At 43.0% G+C, this 19,820-nt stretch overlaps 1 protein-coding gene across 1 annotated transcript in view; it reads right to left on the bottom strand.

The window, feature by feature from the left end:
• The window catches only part of zcchc14 (zinc finger, CCHC domain containing 14), a 107,508-nt gene extending 88,285 nt beyond the window's left edge, over positions 1 to 19,223 (bottom strand). Inside the window, exons 1-2 of the mRNA XM_055649064.1 lie at positions 18,274 to 19,223; positions 3,102 to 3,213 (exon numbers count right to left, since the gene is read on the bottom strand). Of these exons, the coding sequence (XP_055505039.1) occupies positions 3,102 to 3,213; positions 18,274 to 18,843 (682 nt within the window). The 5' untranslated portion in view covers positions 18,844 to 19,223. The remainder of the gene's footprint in view (positions 1 to 3,101; positions 3,214 to 18,273) is intronic.
• Positions 19,224 to 19,820: the final 597 nt, after the last annotated feature.

Raw genomic sequence — 19,820 nt, 5'->3', positions numbered from 1 at the left:
AAAATTATTTTTATGCTTTATCTGATGGGATAAATTACAGACTTGATTTTTTAAATCTCAAAATGTTGTAACATTCCTATTTATCCCTCCTTTGTTTGCTCATGTTCTGTCCCCGAATCCTACATTTCCCTTTTATTCCCTGCCTCTCCCACCCCCTCCCACTCATATCCTTCCCTCCAACTTTACATTTCCCCTTTCTGTCCAGGGCCTCCGCCATTGTCAGTGAGGCCCAGCGCAAATTGGAAGAACAGTGCCTCATATTTCGCTTGGGTAGCTTACACCCCAGCGATATGAACATTGGCTTCTCGAACCTCAAATAGCCCTTGCTTTCCCTCTCTCTCCACCCCCTCCCCCTACCCAGTTCTCCCACCAGTCTCACTGTCTCCAACTATATTCTATCTCTGTCCTGCCCCCTCCCCTGACATCAGTCGGAAGAAGGGTCTCGACCCGAAATGTCACCCATTCCTTCTCTCTGCCTGTCCCGCTGAGTTACTCCAGCATTGTGTTTACATTTCACCATCTCTTCACGCCTTATTTCCTCTCCTTGCCCTATTGTCCTATCACCTCGAGCCTTTGTCACTTAATCTACCCATCTGCTAATCGCACACCCCTCCCATCACCTGTATCCACCTATCACTTTCCAGTTTTTGTCCCACCCTCACCCATCTTTTCCAACTTTTTCTCGCCAACTGCAATCAGTTAGGGCCATGACCCGAAATATTCTCTGCCCATTCCCTGTACAGATGCTGCCTGACCCACAGAATTGCTCATGCACTTTTTTTTATGCTCAGGATTGCAGCATTTAGTTATTTGTGTACCCACCCACATATATCCCATTTACCAGCACTTGGTCCACAGCCTTATAAATCTGGGCAATTCCAGTGCTTGGAGTCATACAGCACTGAAACAGACTCTTCAGTCCAACCTGCCTGTGCTGACCATAATGCCCCATCAACAATAGTCCCGCCTGCCTGTGATTGGTAGATATCCCTCTAAACCTTTCCTAAAACACCACACAATATATCGGAGCATCCAGAACTGTGCGAAATATAGCTGAATGAGCAGAACTGTGCCATCTCAATGCCATCTCAAAAACTACAAATTACATATTTACCAACTTTGACTTGCAATATCACAACTTGGTGCCAGAAATGTAGCTATTCTAGCGTACTACTTTAGGGCGGTACAGTGACGCAGTGGTAGAGTTGCTGCCTTGGAGCACCAGGGTTGATCCTGATGCTGGGTGCTGTCTCTACAGAGTTTGTACGTTCTCCCTGTGACCGTGTGGGCTTTTTCCTGGTGCTCTGGTTTCCTCCCACATTACAAAGATGTATGTCTATGTCTACGTCTATGTGCAGGTTTGTAGGTTAATATGCTTCTGCAAAAACCTTCCCTGGTGTGCAGGTAATCTCTGGTTAATGGGGACTCGGTGGGCCGAATGGACTGTTTGCATGACATATCTGTAAACTAAACTAAACTAATGTCTCAGTGTAATCTACTATACCTATTCTTGTACTTAAGTATGATTTTGCCTCTACATAGTGGGATATTTTTACTAAAATGTGTGCTAATTTCACTGTACCTAGGTATATGTGATAATAAAGTACTATTGAATTGAATAAAACCAGTGGAAGTGAGTCATGCTCAAGCCCGAACGACTGCCTAAGAAGAGGAGAGTGATACTGGAGAGGTCTGAGGGTAGCAGGAGAATATATAGGAGAAAACTTTGGAATTAAGCCCATCAGTGAGAAGGCAAGCTCAGGGCAACTCGAGATATAAAAAAAAACAGGGTAGTTATTGTTAATATTTTGGCCATTGATACATTTCTCAAACCTAACACAAAGCAAGTTCTCATATTCCAAAATAACGGCTTGTATACAAAGAAATGAATGAATTACTTCCAATTCACAAACAGTACACATGAAGATGAGTGTACTTTCAAAAATATTATAACAATCACTTCACATCTATAACTTAATAAATAGCCTTATATAAACAAGTCAAGGCCTGCAGCAAGAACTAATAACAAGCTGACCATTTCAGTACTACAGCAGCTTTGGACAAATTTAAGATCAAATTAAAAAAGAAAAAAGTCAACTGAGCTTCTCTATAAGAGTTTCTTTGTTTTGTTTTCAAGTAAACAGAAGATCAATGTTCTTTGGAAGAAGTAGATATCTGACATCTATCATTTACATTCTTACAGAATTACATCATCATCTTACAGATGTAGTGGCATTTTGAGAGAGAAAGAGAGAGTGTGTGTGCGTGTGTGCGTGCGCACGCACGCGCGCGGCATTTTGTCTTTGCAACGCATCTCCTCGAAAACCAGACGCAAAAACGCGGAGATTTTTACAATTTCAGTAGGGATTTATCTTATGAGTTCAGAAATCCACTCCTTAGTCAATTCTTTGCCCAGATTTTGAATAAAATTGATCACAAAACTCACTGTTTAAAAAAATATAATCGCTGCTTGAGCTGCTGACGTCACAATGCCCATATTCCCACCAATCGAGGCCCACGTGCCTCCAGGCGCCGCCCCTGCCCCCCCCGTCCCCCCCCGCCGCTGCGGACTAAAAGCCCGCGCCCAGCCAAAGTACGCTTGTGCCACGTCTCCCGCAGCTGGACTCCGCGCCCCGCCCTAACGCCCCCCCCCCCCCCCCCCCCCCCCCCCCCCCCCCCCCCCCTCAGGTTCTCAAAATGCTCTGTACAAAGGGGCAGAAATGCCACTTAATTGTCATTCTATTTTTGCCAGTTGTATGGATGATATTTATTATTTGGATATGGAAGATGTGCAAATTAATTCTTCATTACCACATCACTTAGAACAACATTTACATCATATTTTACTGAGTAGATCAGGAGAATGCACTTTGCAATGTTCCTTGGCGACACAAGAGAGTGCAGATGCTGATATATGGAGCAAAAAACTGATTACGCTACCGGGCAGGTCAAGCAGCACATTAATTTTCTTTTTTGATACCTTAATTCCATTAATCCGTTTGAAAATTTTTAATTTACATACATTTCTGTCTAATATATATCAATTATCTAGATTAGGATTCCAACTGGCACAGGTAAGATTTTAGCACATTGCAACTTACATTTTGAATGCTTGACTGAAGACCGTTTTGGGGAGGATTCGTCACAGGAATGTGCTGATCTCTGCAATGCATTCTGTAAACAGTGCACACCACTTTCAGCTCTGTGTACTGTCTTTAAAAAGAAAAACAATTATGTTTCCTTAAAACCTGAAGAAACATTTTCTGATCACATAATCATATTGAAAAATGGAATTAAGATTTCATGTCTTCAAAACAAAATCTACAGAAAGTTATAAGAAAAAGCACAACATGTATAATTGAACAAAAACAAATAATGATTACGATTTCAGAAGAACACAAGAAAATGAGAGCAGAAGTAGGTCGTAGGTCCTTCAAGCCTGGTCTGCAATTAATATGATCCTGACAAATGCTACCTCAAATCCTTTTCTGTGCCTTTTCACCATACCCTTTATTACTCAAGCTGTCAAATATTTATCCACCTACACTTTAAATATTTTGAGTGATCTAAGCATTAGAAAAGGCAAGGCATTCAGCATGGATTAGTGGCATTCAGCATGGATTTCTGCATAGGAAATCGCATTCAACGAATGTAACTGATCTTTTTTTTTGAAAAGGCGACAAAGAGAATTGATTGGCGGCAGGGCAGTGGATATTGTCAACATGGACTTTAGTAAGGTTTCTCCATAAGGAAAATGTTGAAAAATGTCTCGTGGACATGTTGAAAAATGTCCACGAGAGCCCCGAGTACCGACGAGTGGCAATTACCGTAAATCTGCGAGTTCGAATCAGGGCAAACTCTGGAGAGCTCTTGGAATGAACTCGTACCGTGAGACAGGGCTTTAACTATTCCTAGTGTTTTTATCAGGGACTGAATTGTTTTTATTTATGTGTGAAATGTTTAAGTTTTATGTGTGATGCACTGGTATTCCCTGGGAAATGTCTTCTCATTTTGCACTGTACAACTGCTGCTTTGCAAGATGACAATAAAGGTTGATTTGGTTTGATTTGGTAGGATAACCCTCTTATCCCAGGAATGAGTCTGGTGAATCTTCCTTGGACTGCATCCAATGTTACTGCATCCAAATGTTACTATATAATGCAGCACCCACACCCTATACTATTGCATGAAAGTCAAAATGCTGTTTGCCTTTTTAAATACTTGTTGTTCATGCACCACAGCACTTATGTGCCTGTCCCACTTAGGCGATTTTTTGGGCGACTACAGGCGACCTCCGCAAAAGTTTCAACATGCTGAAAATTTTTCGCCAACAGTGGCGACAATTTTTGCTGTTTTTAGGTTGGCGTTGGTGCCGACGAAGGTTGTCGTAGGTGAATTCCATTAAAATTAGTCCCTGGCAGTCGCCTAAGTGGGACAGGCCCATTAGACTCCTCTGTACTTCAACTATTTGCAGATTTCTCTTACCAAAGTGCATGACTGCCCATTTTTCCACATTCAACTCGATTTGCCCGTTTTTTTGACCAGTCACTCAATCTGTCTATATTGCAGTTTCCTTATCGCAACATGCCCTTCCACTATTTCTGTATTGTTGACAAACTTACAAACCCTACACACAGTTCTGTCCTCTGGGTCATTAATGTAAACTGATCCCCAAAGTACCCCACTGGACAGGAGACATAAGCGACTGCAGATGCTGGAATATTGAGCAAAAATGTAAACTGCTGGAGAAACTCAGCAGGTTATGTAGCATCTGTCACGGGAAAAGGAAGGCACTGTTTGGGATTGGGATCTTTTTTCAGAGTGAAGGAATAGAAAGGTAGCTCCCCTCTGGTAGAGGCAAGGTAGGGCAAGAGCTAGCAAGTGATAGGTGGATTCAGATGATGAGGCATTCATTGGCAGATGTCAGGTGGGGGATAGATGAGTGGAGATAGTCCCAAGGCTAAAAGTGATACACAATGAAGAAAAAAAGTGCAGATGGTGGAATAGCATATGGAAGAATGGTGGGGAGTGAAATGTAGTGCCAGAGGGGTGGTGGGTGGAAGCGAGCAAAGTTACTTCCTATTTTAATTTTTATATATCTCTTCCTTAATTCTATCCTTCCCTCCCATTCTTTAGTCTGCTCATTCTACATAATTTATAGTCAGTTTATACTTTTGTGTTTTATACTTCCTACTATATATCTGCATATCTTATTGAAGAATCATTATTCTATTTAACTGAAGAGCCTGGCTCTTTCCTATGTGTAGGAAATAATAAAGACTTTATGGGTAATGTCCGCATTATCATTGTGGTTTATTATACCATCTATAGCTATGGTACACCTGAGACCAAGCATTGTTTTACTATTGTCCTTCCATAATCCATTATATTAGTTTACATATTTAGAGGAAAAAATAAGCCTAACCAGGATCACCACTGTAAATTATTATTGAAAAGGCAGAAATACCTTTGAGAAAGTGCAGATAATGTTATAAACATTTTAGGAAAGATTACATTTCAGTGGTAGCCTTTTTATAATCCCGGATAATGAGTGTTATGTTGCTATCTGACCATGAAGTCGACCAATTTAAGCTAGACAATATCCTTGTCCACTCTGCATACAAAAATGGACTATTGAATAATTATTTGGAAAAGGGACATATTTTATCACTCTTAAGGACCTGTCCCACTTACGTGTCCTTGGCACGCAAATTACGCGACCTCATGGTCGCGTTGAGCCGAAACGGTCGTCTGGAGCGCGTGACGTCATTTGAAGATGCATACAAAGCTGGAGTAACTCAGCGGGACCGGCAGCATCTCTGGAGAGAGGGAATGGGTGATGTTTCGTGTCGAGACTCTTCTTCAGTCAGAAAAGAGGGGTCTTGAACCGAAACGTCACCCATTGCTTCTCTCCAGAGATGCTGCCAGTCCCGCTGAGTTACTCCAGCATTTTGTGTCCATCTTCAATTGTCTTGGCCCCGCTCTGGGAATAGAAGCGGGGGCGGATCCGGACCGCAACGGCCGTGAGCCCCAGGCAGAGTTCAGCAATCGTTTGCCTGCTTCTGCAGCTGTTGAAGGCGAGACGTAGTGTCGCGCCAGGGTCTTGGGCCTGTCCCACTTTGGCCGTCAGTTCCGTGACAGGCCGTTGGTGCGCGAAGATTTCGTTCACTGCAAGAATTTCGGAGCCCCGCGCGATGTCTGGACCGGCCCCGCACAACTCCATACCTCTCTGCGCTTATAAGTCCCAAATAAGTGGGACCGGCCCCGCGCGCAGCCATGCGGTGCCCGTACACGTGACTGCGTTTGGCAGGAAGAGAACGTCATCGGTTTAGGGGTATGTCCTACAACAACAGCAGAAACTTAGCTCGAGATCACGTGTCAACAATCTCGCTCAACAGCAGCAACAATGACTTTATGTTAGAGTGTACCAAACTCACGTGTATACCAAACCTAGAATGTCTTAATAAAAACCACGTTTGTACACGACGTTTGGATTCTCTACAACATGATCCATATCCCTCCATTGCCTAAGAAAAGTTATTTATTATACCCATTTGCCAGACAAATGGGAGGATGTTTTTTAATTAGTTAAGGATCTTACTTGCATTAAGATGGAGAGCGACACGTTCTGCATTAAGATGGACACGGTTCATTCAGAGACTAGGGTTCTGAACTTAAAGAAAGGAGACTTTGATGGTATGAGACTGGAACTGGCTAGGATAGACTGGCAAATGATAATTAAAGGGCTGACGGTGGAGATGCAATGGCAAAGATGTCTGGCGTAAAAAGAAAAATGGGGAAGGCGGCTCAACCATGGCTAACGAGGAAAATTATGGATATTGTTAAATCCAAGGACGGAGGAATATAAATAGGCCAGAGGAAGCAGCAAACCAGAGGACTGGGAGAAATTTAGAACTCAGAGGAGGACAAAGGGGTTACTTAAGAGGGGGAAAAATAGAGCATGAAAGAAAGCTTACGGGGAATATAAAGATTGACTTTAAAAGCTTCTTTAGATATGTGAAGAGGAAAAGATTAGTCAGAAACAGATGAATTTATAATGGGAAACGAGGAAATGGAAGTACTTTGGTTCTGTCTTCACTAAGGAAGACACAAACAATCTCCTGGAAATACTAGGGAACTGAGGATCTAGTGGGAGGGAGGAACTGAAGGGAATCCACACTAGTCAGGAAATTGTGTTAGTTAAACTGTTGTGACTGAATGCAGATACATCCCTAGGGCCCGATGGTCTGCATTCCAGAGTACTCAAGGAGGTGGCCTTAGAAATTGTAGATGCATTGGTGATCATTTTCCAATGTTCCATAGACTCTGGATCAGTTCCTGTGGACTGAAGGGTAGCCAATGTAACCACACTTTTTAAGAAAGGAGGGAGAGAGAAAAAGGGGAATTATAGACCAGTTAGTCTTACATCAGTAGTGGGGAAGATGGTCGAGTTGATTGTTAGAGATGTAATAGCAGCGCATTTGGAAAGCAGTGACAGGATCGGTCAAAGTCAGTATGGATTTATGAAAGGGAAATCATGCTTGACTAATCTTCTGGAATTTTTTGAGGATGTAACAAGTAGAATGGATAAGGGAGAGCCAGTGGATGTGGTGTATCTGGACTTACAAAAAGCCTTTGACAAGGTCCCACACAAGAGATTAGTTTGCAAAATTACAGTAAATGGTATTGGGGGTAGGGTACTGACATGGATAGAAAACTGGTTGGCAGACAGGAAGGAAAGAGTAGGAATTAACGGGTCCTTTTCAGAATGGCAGGCAGTGACTAGTGGGGTGCTGCAAGGCTCAGTGCTGGGACCCCAGCTATTTACAATATATATTAACAATTTAGTCGAGGTAATAAAATGTAACATCTCCAAGTTTGCGAATGACACAAAGCTGGGTGGCAGTGTGAGCTGCGAGGAGGATGCTATGAGGCTGCAAGGTGACGGATAGGTTGGGTGAGTGGGCAGGTACAGTATAATGTGGATAAATGTGAGGTTATCCACTTTTGGTGGCAAGAACAAGGCAGATTATTATCTGAATGGTGTCAGATTAGGAGAAGGGGAGGTGCAACAAGACCTGGGTGTCCTTGTATATCAGTCACTGAAAGTAAACATGACAGCTAATGGTAATTTGGCCATCATTGTGAGAGGATTTGATTATAGGAGAAAGGAGGTCCTACTGCAGTTGTACAGGGCCCTGGTGAGACCACACCTGGAGTATTGTGCGCAGTTTCGGTCTCGTAATTTGCGGAAGGACATTCTTGCTATTGAGGGAGCGCAGTTTAGGTGCACCATGTTAATTCCCAGGATGGCAGGACTGACATACGATGAAAAAAATGGGTTGACTGGGCTTGTATTCACTGGAATTTAGAAGGATGAGAGGAGATCTTATGGAAACATATACAATTATTAAGGGAATGGACAAGCTAGATGCAGGAAAAATGTTCCAGATATTGGGAGAGTCCAGAACCAGGGGTGGGCAACATGATTAAACTATTATTTAGTGCCCATTCCTAATTGCCTCTGGCTTGCTGGGCCATTTCAGAGTCAACCACGTTGTTATATATCTGGGTCACTTATAGGACAGACTGAGAAAGGATAGCAGATTTACTTTCAATAAAGCACATTAGAGAAATGGTGGGTTTTAACAGCAATGGGGTGAATTCACGATCGAAAATCTTGTTTTTTTAATTGAAATTCCATTTTTATTAATCTGAATTTACTTATCACAGCTACCATGATAGAATATGAACTCAGGTTTCAAGATTGTAATCGAAGACTATGGATTACCAGTTTGCTAATTTAGTCATTACATCTCCATCATGCACTGGCCTTGCTAATGGCTTATTTTCTTTGGGCATCATTTTTTTGCTGATGCACCATAGCATGGGGTCTCAGGGACTCTAAATGACCTAGAGTAAGATTGCTAATGATACCAAAATTGGAGGAGTTGCAGACAGTGAAAAATGCTGTCAGAAGATACAGCAGGCAGTAATGGGCGGAGAATGGCAGGTGGTGTTGCACTTTCGGAGGTTGAATGTATGGATAGGGTACATAGTTTAAGGCAAGACAGTATTAATGTGCAGACGGATCTTGAAATCCAAGTTCATAGCTCACTAAAAGTGACAACAAGTAGATAGGGTGTGAATGAAGACGTATGGTATGCTTGCCTTCATTGCTAGCAGTATTGCATGAGGTTCTGGTCGCCCCATTATGAGAAGGCGGATTTAGAATGGGTGCAGAAGAGGTTTATCAGAATGATGCCTGGATTAGAGGGTTTCTGTTACAACACTAGTCCAACATTAGAGGGCATAACTACAATGTGAGAGGGGAACGTTTAGTGGAAATGTGCAAGCAAGTTTGTTTTTTTACACAGATTTGTGGGAGCTGGAATGTACCGCCAGGGGTGGAAGTGGAGGCATACGACAGTGGCGTTTCGGAGGCTTTAAGATGGGCACATGGAAGACCAGGGAATAGAGGGATATGGATCATGTATAGGTAGATGAGATAAGTCTCACTAGACGTCATGTTCGGCACAAACATTGTGGGCCAAAGGGCCCATTCCTGTGCTGTACATGCTAGATGTTAACATTTAAAGTCAATAACGCTTCCACAGAACTAGTGAACTAGTGAAATAAGAAACAAGGCATGTTTTAAATTGCAAGGGGGGTAGAGGGGGCGGGGGGAGGCTTAGCGAGAACAAATAAATTGTCTGTGAGAGGATGAAGACCAAGTACTGGAAACTGGTAGTACTAGTTATGATGAAGGGTCATTAACGTTAAATGTTAACCTACATAGAATGTAGAACAGTACAGCACAGGAAAGGGCCCTTCAGCCTACAATGTTTGTCCCGAACATGATACCAAGTTAGACATCTCAAAGATAGACTCAAAATGCTGGTGTAGCTCAGCAGGACAGGCAGCATCTCTGGATGGAAGGAATGGGTGACATTTCGGGTCCAGACCCTTCTTCAGACTGATGAATACTCCTGAAATGTCTCAATATGTATTGCTTTACCATTTTAAGGAGAGAATGAATGGGTGATGTTTCGGGTCTCGACCCTTCTTCAGTCTGCCACCCGAAACGTCGCAGTCTGAAGTAGGATCTCGGCCCAAAACATCACCCATTCCTTCTCTCCAGAGATGCCGCCTGTCCCGCTGAGTTACTCCAGCATTTTGTGTCTATCATCATGTTTAAACCAGCAGCTGTAGTTCCTTCCTGCACATTTATACTCATCTCATTTAACTATACATGGTAGGACTGGTGACAATGCTTTTGGAGCTGTGTATTGAATAGTTGAACAAGGCAATTAGTGAGGAAATAAAAATTAGAAGAGCATTGTGGGAGGTAGAATATCACAGTTGCTAAAAATATGAAACAAAAGAGAGTACCAGTAGTTCAAACAGAATTTGTGGAGAGAAAAACTGGATGATCTTACACGAATAATGGTCATTTCCAATCAAGGATGGAAAAGCTGATTGTTTGAAATTGTTAAATTCAATAATCAAGCACTCCATCTGCGTTCTTTACCACCCGATCTACTTGCGCTGTCACCTTTAGTAAGCTATGAACTTGGACACTAAGATTCCTCTGCACATCAATGCTGTTAAGGGTCTTGCTGTATACTTTCTCCTTACATACAACCTCCCAACGTGCAACATTCATACTAAGGTTAAATTTCACTTGCCATTTCTCCACCTATTTCTGCATCTGGTCTATATTCCACTGTTTCTTCTGACAACCTTCTTCTCTGTGCTCACCAACCCATGTACATTTACATCCTTGTCATATATAAATATCACAAACAGCAGCGGTCCCAATACAATCCCTCCGGAACTCCACTGGACACAGATCTCCAGCCAGAAAATTTATCTTCCACCATAACCCCCTGTCTTCTATGAATAAGACAGTTCTGAATCCATACAAACTAGTCATTGTGAATCTTGTACATCCTAATCTTCTGGATCAGCGTAGCACGAGAGACCTTATCAAAAGCCTTATTAAAATCCATGCATACAATATCATCAATCTCCTTCATCCTCTAAAACTCAATCAAGTTAGTAAGACACGACCTGCCGTGTACAAAGCCGTGCTGGCTATCCCTTACTAGCCCATTCTCTTCCAAATGGGAGTAAATCCTACCTCAAAGAATTCTCTCCAATAGCTTTCCTGCTACTGACGCAAGGCTCACCAGCCTATAGTTTCCTGGATTCTCTCTACTTCCTTTCTTAAACAAAGGAACATTAGCCACCCTCCAGTGGTCAGTGGCGGCGCCTAACGGCGGCGGCTCGACTGCAGTCAGTCTGTCTTTTTTTTAATTTTTGTCTCGTCAAATTTATGTTTTTGATTCTAGTTTTTATTATTTTTTAGCTGTGTATATGTGGGGCATGGGGGGAGGGGGGGGGACCGTTTAATCTCTTCCCTGTACGACTGTTTCCCTGTCCGATTTGCGATGTCGTTAGGCCTAACATCGTGGAGCCGGCAACGACCTCTGGCGGAACCAACCTGAGGGCTCCAGTCGCGGAGCCTGCAGACTCGCCATCGCAGAGCTGGCCAACTCCAAAGCGGGGAGAGCTGTGGTGGCGCGTGGCTGCGACTCGACCGGAGCTTCGGAGGCTCTGGCCGCAGGCCCGGTGGAGAGGAACATCGGGAACTCGCAGGTCCCTGGTGGGAGACCGCTGTTCGGAGCTCCCACAACGGCAACTTCTCCCGCTGGAATCGTGGGGTTTAAAGGACTCGGAGCGGGGTCTAACATCACCGGGCACGGGTTAAACGGCTGCGGGACTTAACATCGCCCGCCGGGGGCTTTAACATCGGGAGCCCCAGTCACCTCGACGTTTCAGTTGGATTGCTGGACCGCGGGAGAACAATGGGAAGAGATAAGACTTTTGCCTTCCATCACAGTGAGGAGGTGTTGGAGATTCACTGTGATGGATGTTTGTGTAAATTGTGTTAAGTGTGGGTCTTGGTTTTTTTTTTTAATGTTAAGACTGTAGAAATGCAATTTCATTCAAACCAAGCCGTTTGAATGACAATAAAAGGCATTCTATTCTATTCCTCCAATCATCCTACCTCGACAAAAACCTGGACCCACTGCAGTTCGCTTACCACCACAACAGATCAACGGTGGATGCGATCTCGCTGGCCCTCCACTCCGCACTGGACCACTTGGACAACAAAAACTCATATGTCAGGCTGTTATTCATCGATTACAGCTCGGCATTCAACACAATCATCCCCTCCAAACTGGTTACCAAACTCGCAGAACTGGGTCTCTGCGCATCCCTCTGCAACTGGATCCTCGACTTCCTCATCCACAGACCACAGTCTGTTCGTATTGGTGGAAATGTGTCAGCCTCAATAACAATCAGCACGGGAGCACTTCAAGGCTGCGTGCTCAGCCCCCTGCTGTACTCACTCTATACCCATGACTGCGTAGCCAACCACAGTGCGAACTCCATCATCAAGTTCGCTGACGACACCACTATTGTGGGGCGTATCACTGATGGGGATGAGTCAGAATATAGAAGGGAGATCGAGCAACTGTCCATATGGTGCCAGCACAATAACCTGGCCCTCAACACCAGCAAAACCAAGGAACTGATTGTGGACTTTGGAAGGAGTAGGAGGGGGACCCACAGCCCCATTGATATCAACGGGTCGATGGTTGAAAGGGTCAAGAACTTCAAATTCCTGGGCGTGCACATCTCTGAAGATCTTTCCTGGTCCAAGAACACTAACGCAATTATCAAAAAAGCTCTTCAGCGCCTCTACTTCCTGAGAAGATTACGGAGAGTCGGTTTGTCAAGGAAGACTCTCTCTAACTTCTACAGGTGCACAATAGAGAGCATGCTGACCGGTTGCATCGTGGCTTGGTTCGGCAATTTGAGCGCAATTTGAGCGCCCTGGAGAGGAAAAGACTACAAAAAGTAGTAAACACTGTCCAGTCCATCATCGGCTCTGACCTTCCTTCCATCGAGGGGATTTATCGCAGTCGCTGCCTCAAAAAGGCTGGCAGTATCATCAAAGACCCACACCATCCTGGCCACACACTCATCTCCCTGCTACCTTCAGGTAGAAGGTACAGGAGCCTGAAGACTGCAACAACCAGGTTCAGGAATAGCTACTTCCCCACAGCCATCAGGCTATTAAACCTGGCTCGGACAAAACTCTGATTATTAATAACCACTTTCTGCTATTTGCACATTATCAATTTATTTATTCATGTGTGTATATATTTATATCATGGTATATGGACACATTTATCTGTTTTGTAGTAAATGCCTACTATTTTCTGTGTGCTTAAGCAAAGCAAGAATTTCATTGTCCTATACAGGAACACATGACAATAAACTCACTTGAACTTGAACTTGGCAAGAGAAGAAACAAAGATACTCGCCAAGGCCCCCACAATCTCTTCTCTTGCCTCCGTCAACAACCTGGGATTGATCCCATCAGGCGCTGGGAACGTATCCACCTTAATGCTCTTCAAGAGTCTCAGCATCATTTCCTTTTGGATCTCAAACCACCCTAGCTTATTTGTATTCTCCACACTGATCTCACTGTACCATGTCCCTCTCCTCGGTGAATACAGATGCAAAGTATTCATTCAATACCTCACCTACATCTTCCAACTCGCAACGTAGATTCTCTCTATCCTTTATCTTTATCCTCTACCTTCTCCTTGATCACTTTCCGGTTTTAACGTATATGGAATGCCTAGCTATTTTCCTTAATCCAACTCGCCAATAACATTTCATGGCCTCTTTTGGCCCTTCTAATCGCCTGCTTGCATTCTTTCCTACTCGCTTTATATTTGTCATAAGCCCCATCTGATGCCACCTTCTTAAACCTGACATATGCTTCCTTTTTCTTCCTGACCAAGTTTACAACATCCATGGTTCCCTTACCTTGCTGTTCTTATCCCTCCTTACTGGAACGTGCTGATGCTGCACTTTTATCAGCTGACCTTTAAATAACTCCCACATGTCACCTATGGATTTACCTAATAACAACTTCTCCCAATCTACCCTCCTTAGTTCCTGCCTAATTGCATTGTAAAATATCTTACCCCAATTAAGTAAATTTTTGTCCCTATTCAAAACCAATCTTAAAACCTAAGGAGTGGTGATCACTATCTGCAAAATGTTCTTCCATCATAACACCACTCACCTAGCAGGACTAGTTCCTCAATACTTTGTATAGTCCCTCCTCGAGTTGGACAATCCACATACTTTTTAAGGAAACCATAATGGTTAAGATTGGGGGAAATTAAAGTCACCCACCACAACAAACCTTTAGTTCTTGCATTCCTCTGTAACCTGCCTACATATCTGATCCTGCTGGCTATGGGGTGGTCTAGAATGTAATCCCATTAGAACGATTGCTCCTTTTTTATTTTTTAGCTCAGCCCATAATATGTACCCTCAAGGCATATGTACCCTCCAGTATATCCTCTCCGAGTACCACTGTGAAATTCTCCCAGATTAGTAAAGCAACTCCTCCACCTCTTTTACCCCCTTTCTCCATCTTGTCTGAAACATCAAAATTCAGGCATGTCAGAGCTGCTAGTCATTTATTGCAACTAAATTTCCATACTAGTCATAACATTATAATTCCAAGCACTGATCCCAGCTCTACGTTCATCAGTTTTATCCACAGTACTCCTTGCATTGAAGTAAACACACACCAGTCCTTCAATATCCCCATATTTACAAACTTATCTTTACCTGTCCTTTCATTTGAGATTAACTTGTCATAAGCTCCACTTTCTCATCAATCTTTCCATGTGCTGACCTGCTGCTCTGGTTCCCACCCTCCTACTTCCCTAGTTTAAACCCTCCTGAATAGCACCAGCAAACCTACATGCAAGGATGTTGGTGTCTCTCCAGTTTAGATACCATTTGTCCCTCTTGCACAGGTCACCTCTGCCCTAGAAGAGATCTCAATGGTCCAAAAATCTGAATCCCTGCCCCAACTCCTCAGCCACACCTTCATCTTCCCATCCCCCTGATGCTACATTCACTAGCATGTGGCAGAGGTAGAAATCCAGAGATTACCACCGTTGATGTACAGGTACAATTGAAATCTTGCTTTTACAAGCCCACTATGGGGTGGTCTATAATGTAATCCCATTAGAGCAATTGCTCCTTTTTTATTTTTTAGCTCAGCCCATAATATGTACCCTCAAGGCATATGTACCCTCCAGTATATCCTCTCCGAGTACCACTGTGAAATTCTCCCAAATTAGTAAAGCAACTCCTCTAGATGTGGCCCTTGATGTGGCCCTTGGGGCTAAGGGGATCAGAGGGTATGGAGAGAAGGCAGGTACGAGATACTGAGTTGGATGATCAGCCATGATCATATTGAATGGCGGTGCAGGCTCGAAGGGCCGAATGGCCTACTCCTGCACCTAATTTCTATGTTTCTATAGACTCACACGACACACAAAACATAAATTATACATAAATATCGTCTAATCCTGGCAGCACAATGATAAACCTTTCTGCACCCACTCCAAGGTATCCGCAACCTTGTTCTATTGTGCAAAATAATTGATTTCCTACCATTTTTATTTTAAAAGATTTCATTTAATTGCATTGTAAGTGTTCCTTTTGATGCCCTTTTCAATTTTTTTTTAAATCCCACAAAAAACTTGTACGCAGGTGCAAAACAAGATGGAGGGGAAACGTTTTGACATGTGAACTGCAGATGCTGGAACCTTGCGTACAATATAAAGTGCTGGAGTAACTCAATGGGTCAGGCAGCATCCCTGGAGGATATAGATGGGTGACGGTTCTGGTCAGGACCCTTCTTCTTTTTTGTAGGAAGCATTGACAGAATAACGTACAGGGCTACTGGGGAAATCAGGATAGAGGACCAAATGGGCTTTCTCGTGTAACAATAAGTAAAGAATTAACATATACAATCCATTCAATGTAGTGTGTTGAATATTCTATTATTTTGTATTATTCAAGATCTTTACTTTAGTTTAGAGATCTGTTAGTAGGAAACTAAAAATTATTTTTAAGTGACTCAGCCTCCTCACAGATTTAGATGATAATTTTCTGACAGTCCAACAATGCCAAAATCTACAGCCACAACCTAATTATAGATCTTATTTAATACAAATGGATACCATATTTGTATGATACATGGATTCAATCATTTACATTTTATTTCTTCAAACCGCGATTTTTCTTAAATTAACTATATAAGCACTATACTAAGGCAGCAAATTTTTAAATTATACTACAGAAATGCAAGAAACAAAGTAATGTAAGACACAAAAACTGGAGTAACTTCAGTCTGAAGAAGGATATCGACCTGTAACGTCACATATTCCTTTTCTCCAGAGATACCATGCCGCCTGACCTGCTGAGTTACTCCCGGTTTTTGTATCTATCTTTGGTGTAAATCAGTATCTGCAGTTCCTTCCTAAACAAAGTAATGTTGCCTACTATAGTACGGACAAAACAACATTCAAAATCATTTCTGGAATTGCAATGGTCAGAATATTGTAATGATATTACAACATCCAAATACATATACTAATGCCAATAATATTTGTGTTAAACAAGCCTAATTTACACCCATTCTGATTTCAAAATTAGTCTTTAAATTCACTAGAAATTTAAATAAAAGCACATTAATGATGTCAATCTAATCATGACATGGTAAAACCATTTTTTCTTTTTTGTCTCAACGGATAATTTTAGTCCAAAGAATAGCACAACTAAGATTCTATCCCACACTGCACATGATAATAAAATTAATATCCAGAGTAAAATGATCTATACGATTCTGAAAGAAAGTAAACAGTAATTGCATTTGTAAAGTTTCTTTAACACAGCAAAACAACCCAAAGCTGACTAAAGGAATGTAATAGGACACAAAACTGGTAACTCAAAACAAAGAAGGGCACGCTATATCAGGAAGGAGGAAGATTAAAGTTAAATGATAACGAAGTAGAAAAGAGAAGGAATTTACAGAGGGAAATTCAGACCTTAGACAATTTAAACGCATAATCACCAATCATGGCGAGAAGGGGAGAGGGTCTATGTTCTTGACAGTTGTCAAAGTGGAGAAAGTTACAGAGTTGAAAAAGGGCGAGGTCACTCAGCGATCTCAAGATGACAAGGAAAATGTTAAAAACAAACTATTGGTAAATCAAGATTCAACACAAAATGAACAAGATGAAACATGACTGAGACTGCAGGCCCCAATGTTTTGGATAATTCAAATTTGTGTAGGCCAAGGTACTCAAGTCTGGACATAACATGATTGGCAATGAATATTCCACATCAAATTCGCTGAATGGAAGTAGAAAGAGGTGATATTGTGTTTGTTATCGTTGTGAGGATATTAATTCAGAACCTCAGTTCGTGGTCAAATTTGGAATACAGATTTGTAAATGCTCCAAAGCAGTAATCAGGGAACCAAAAGGCACCAATGGCTAATTAAGTGTGTTGTGGAGATTAAAGTCAATGATTTTGAATTGTCAATCTTTAACTTGGAAAAGCTTTGGCTTGTCCAAGCACAGATATCTACCAAGTAGTCAAACCACATCAGCAACAATAGTGAAGAGAGGTGGTAATGAGGTTGAAAGTGATAAGACTATTGAAACATAATGTCTTTGGATGATATCTTCAAGAAGTAGATCAAAAAGATACAGTGGCATCAATTGAATCTTGGTGCAACATCTGAATAGAAAATTGTTTTAAACTGTGATACTGATACCGATTTACAAATGTCATCTCAATGAAAAGATTAAACTATTGAAAACCACTTCAAAGTTATTATTTGTTTTGCATTATTATTGCTTGTCTGCACTATTATTGTTTGTTTGTTTTTTCATATATATGGAACTTTTTTGTTGTTTATTATGGTGTTTACAGACTACTATGTTGACATCTCTGTGAGGCTGCTGCAAGTAAGAATTTCATTGTTCTGTTTTGGGACAGGTGACAATAAAACTCTCATCAAACAATTTAGTTTTACCAAAATGAGAATAAAGTTTTAAAGCATATTCCCCCCAAAAAAGACAATAATGCATTTTTTAAGTAATATAAAAAAGAATAATAAGTTAGCCTACAAATTATTTGCCTTGTATGCAACTGAAAACAGTAAATCTTACTGGAACTATAAAATAATTTCAGCAGATAGAGATAAAGGCTCTGGGGCGTCCCAATGCGATTAGAAATTGAGTTTTATGAAGAAATGAAGATTTTTCTACCACGTATTACCGTGCGTGTATGTGTGTAGCAACCCACCTTGCAGACTGCTGAAGTACTATCCCAGTTGGCTGCAGTGATCGATGTGGCCGCGACAGGGACAGCATCTTTATTGGAAGTGCTATCAATAATCCTCTGGATTTCCAACAGCTCCTGCCTCAAGATCTGCTTCTGATGGAAGGTGAAGGAAGGATGGTTGGAAGCCATGGTAAACAAGAGCAAGAATTCGTCGCCAGTCCTGTCGTGAAGCTGAAGGCCATAGTTGTTAATGATGGAATCGATGTGAGTAAGGGTGCGGTACAAGACCCCAGATGCCTCCCTGTTATCGGAGCAGAGTAAGGCCAAGGAGACGATGAGTTTACTGCGAACCACTTCATCTGTCATGTTGGTCAAGCTGGCTAGGTCAGCCACGTTGTTCGCTTTAATCTCGGAATCCCTGAGAGAATGGTAGTCCTTCTTGGCCAAGTCCTCCAGACAGGAGCCCAAAAAACGCAACTCCAGAGGGATACAGAGGTCGAGCAACCCGCAAATGAAATCCACTCTCTGTGAGGAATTTAACTCGCCGAACCAACGGTAAACCTCATCCCGTTGCAGCTGCTTCTGCATCATCTTCCACCACACAATCGCAGCGCTGACCGACTCCCCTTCCACCGGTATTTTAAATGCCAGCACAACTTTCAGCTTCGCCGCATTTTATCTTGTTCAATGGGATTATCCGTTTTGATTTGGCCAGAGGGCAGAGGAAAAAAATGTACTTTTCCTCGGGCTGGTCGAGGGGGTGGAGGGAAGCACAGCTGTGCGTTGGCTCGGTCGGTCAGCGGCGCCCCGTGCCACTGAAGGCCCTTCGCGCTCGATCCATCGCTCGCTCTCTCCTCTCCCGTTCCCGCCTCTCCCCGTTGAGATGAATCCCCGCGACCTCGAGAGTGACGCGCACCGTTTCTGACACCAATTTGTTGTCTCTTGTGTGGGGCTGGCGTCGGCCGCGCGCACTGTTAGCTCGTCGGCCGCGCGCACTGGCGGTTGGCCCGTCGGCCGCGCGCACTGGCGGTTGGCCCGTCGGCCGCGCGCACTGGCTGTTGGCCCGTCGGGTACGCGCACTGGCCCGTCGGGGACGCGCACTGGCCCGTCGGGGGCGCGCACTGGCCCGTCGGGGACGCGCACCAGCCGGTTTTGATCCGTGTCCTCCTCTCACGTCGCCCACATGAAGCGCACGGATCACTCGCCTCCTCCAGCCGCACCGGGATTGGATGGTTTCACTGTCAATCGTCAAAACCCTGGAGTCGCTCACTCTCTCCCTGCTCCTCACCACTATCTCCCCCCCGTCAACAACAACCCGAGCGTCATTCAGCAACACAGCCTTTCTCAAGAGCTGTGACTTTACCTTCAGTTCTCTTCCTATTGAAAAAAAATCGACGACATCTATTTTGTTTTGGTTTGTGTTTGACCTCAAGTTTTGTTTAGAATTCCTCCAAAGGACTGTGCTCCCCACCAAAGCTGGTGGACGCATGTCCTGCCCCCATTCAGCCTTTCAAAGGGACAACTCTCCAAAATCTGGCCCTTGTATTGCTGAATATCAATGTCAATTA

This window comes from Leucoraja erinacea, chromosome 17 (assembly GCF_028641065.1).
Source record: "Leucoraja erinacea ecotype New England chromosome 17, Leri_hhj_1, whole genome shotgun sequence".
Lineage (NCBI taxonomy): Eukaryota > Metazoa > Chordata > Chondrichthyes > Rajiformes > Rajidae > Leucoraja > Leucoraja erinaceus.
The sequence above is the reverse complement of the archived record's forward strand: the minus strand, read 5'-3'. Positions and strand labels throughout refer to the sequence as shown.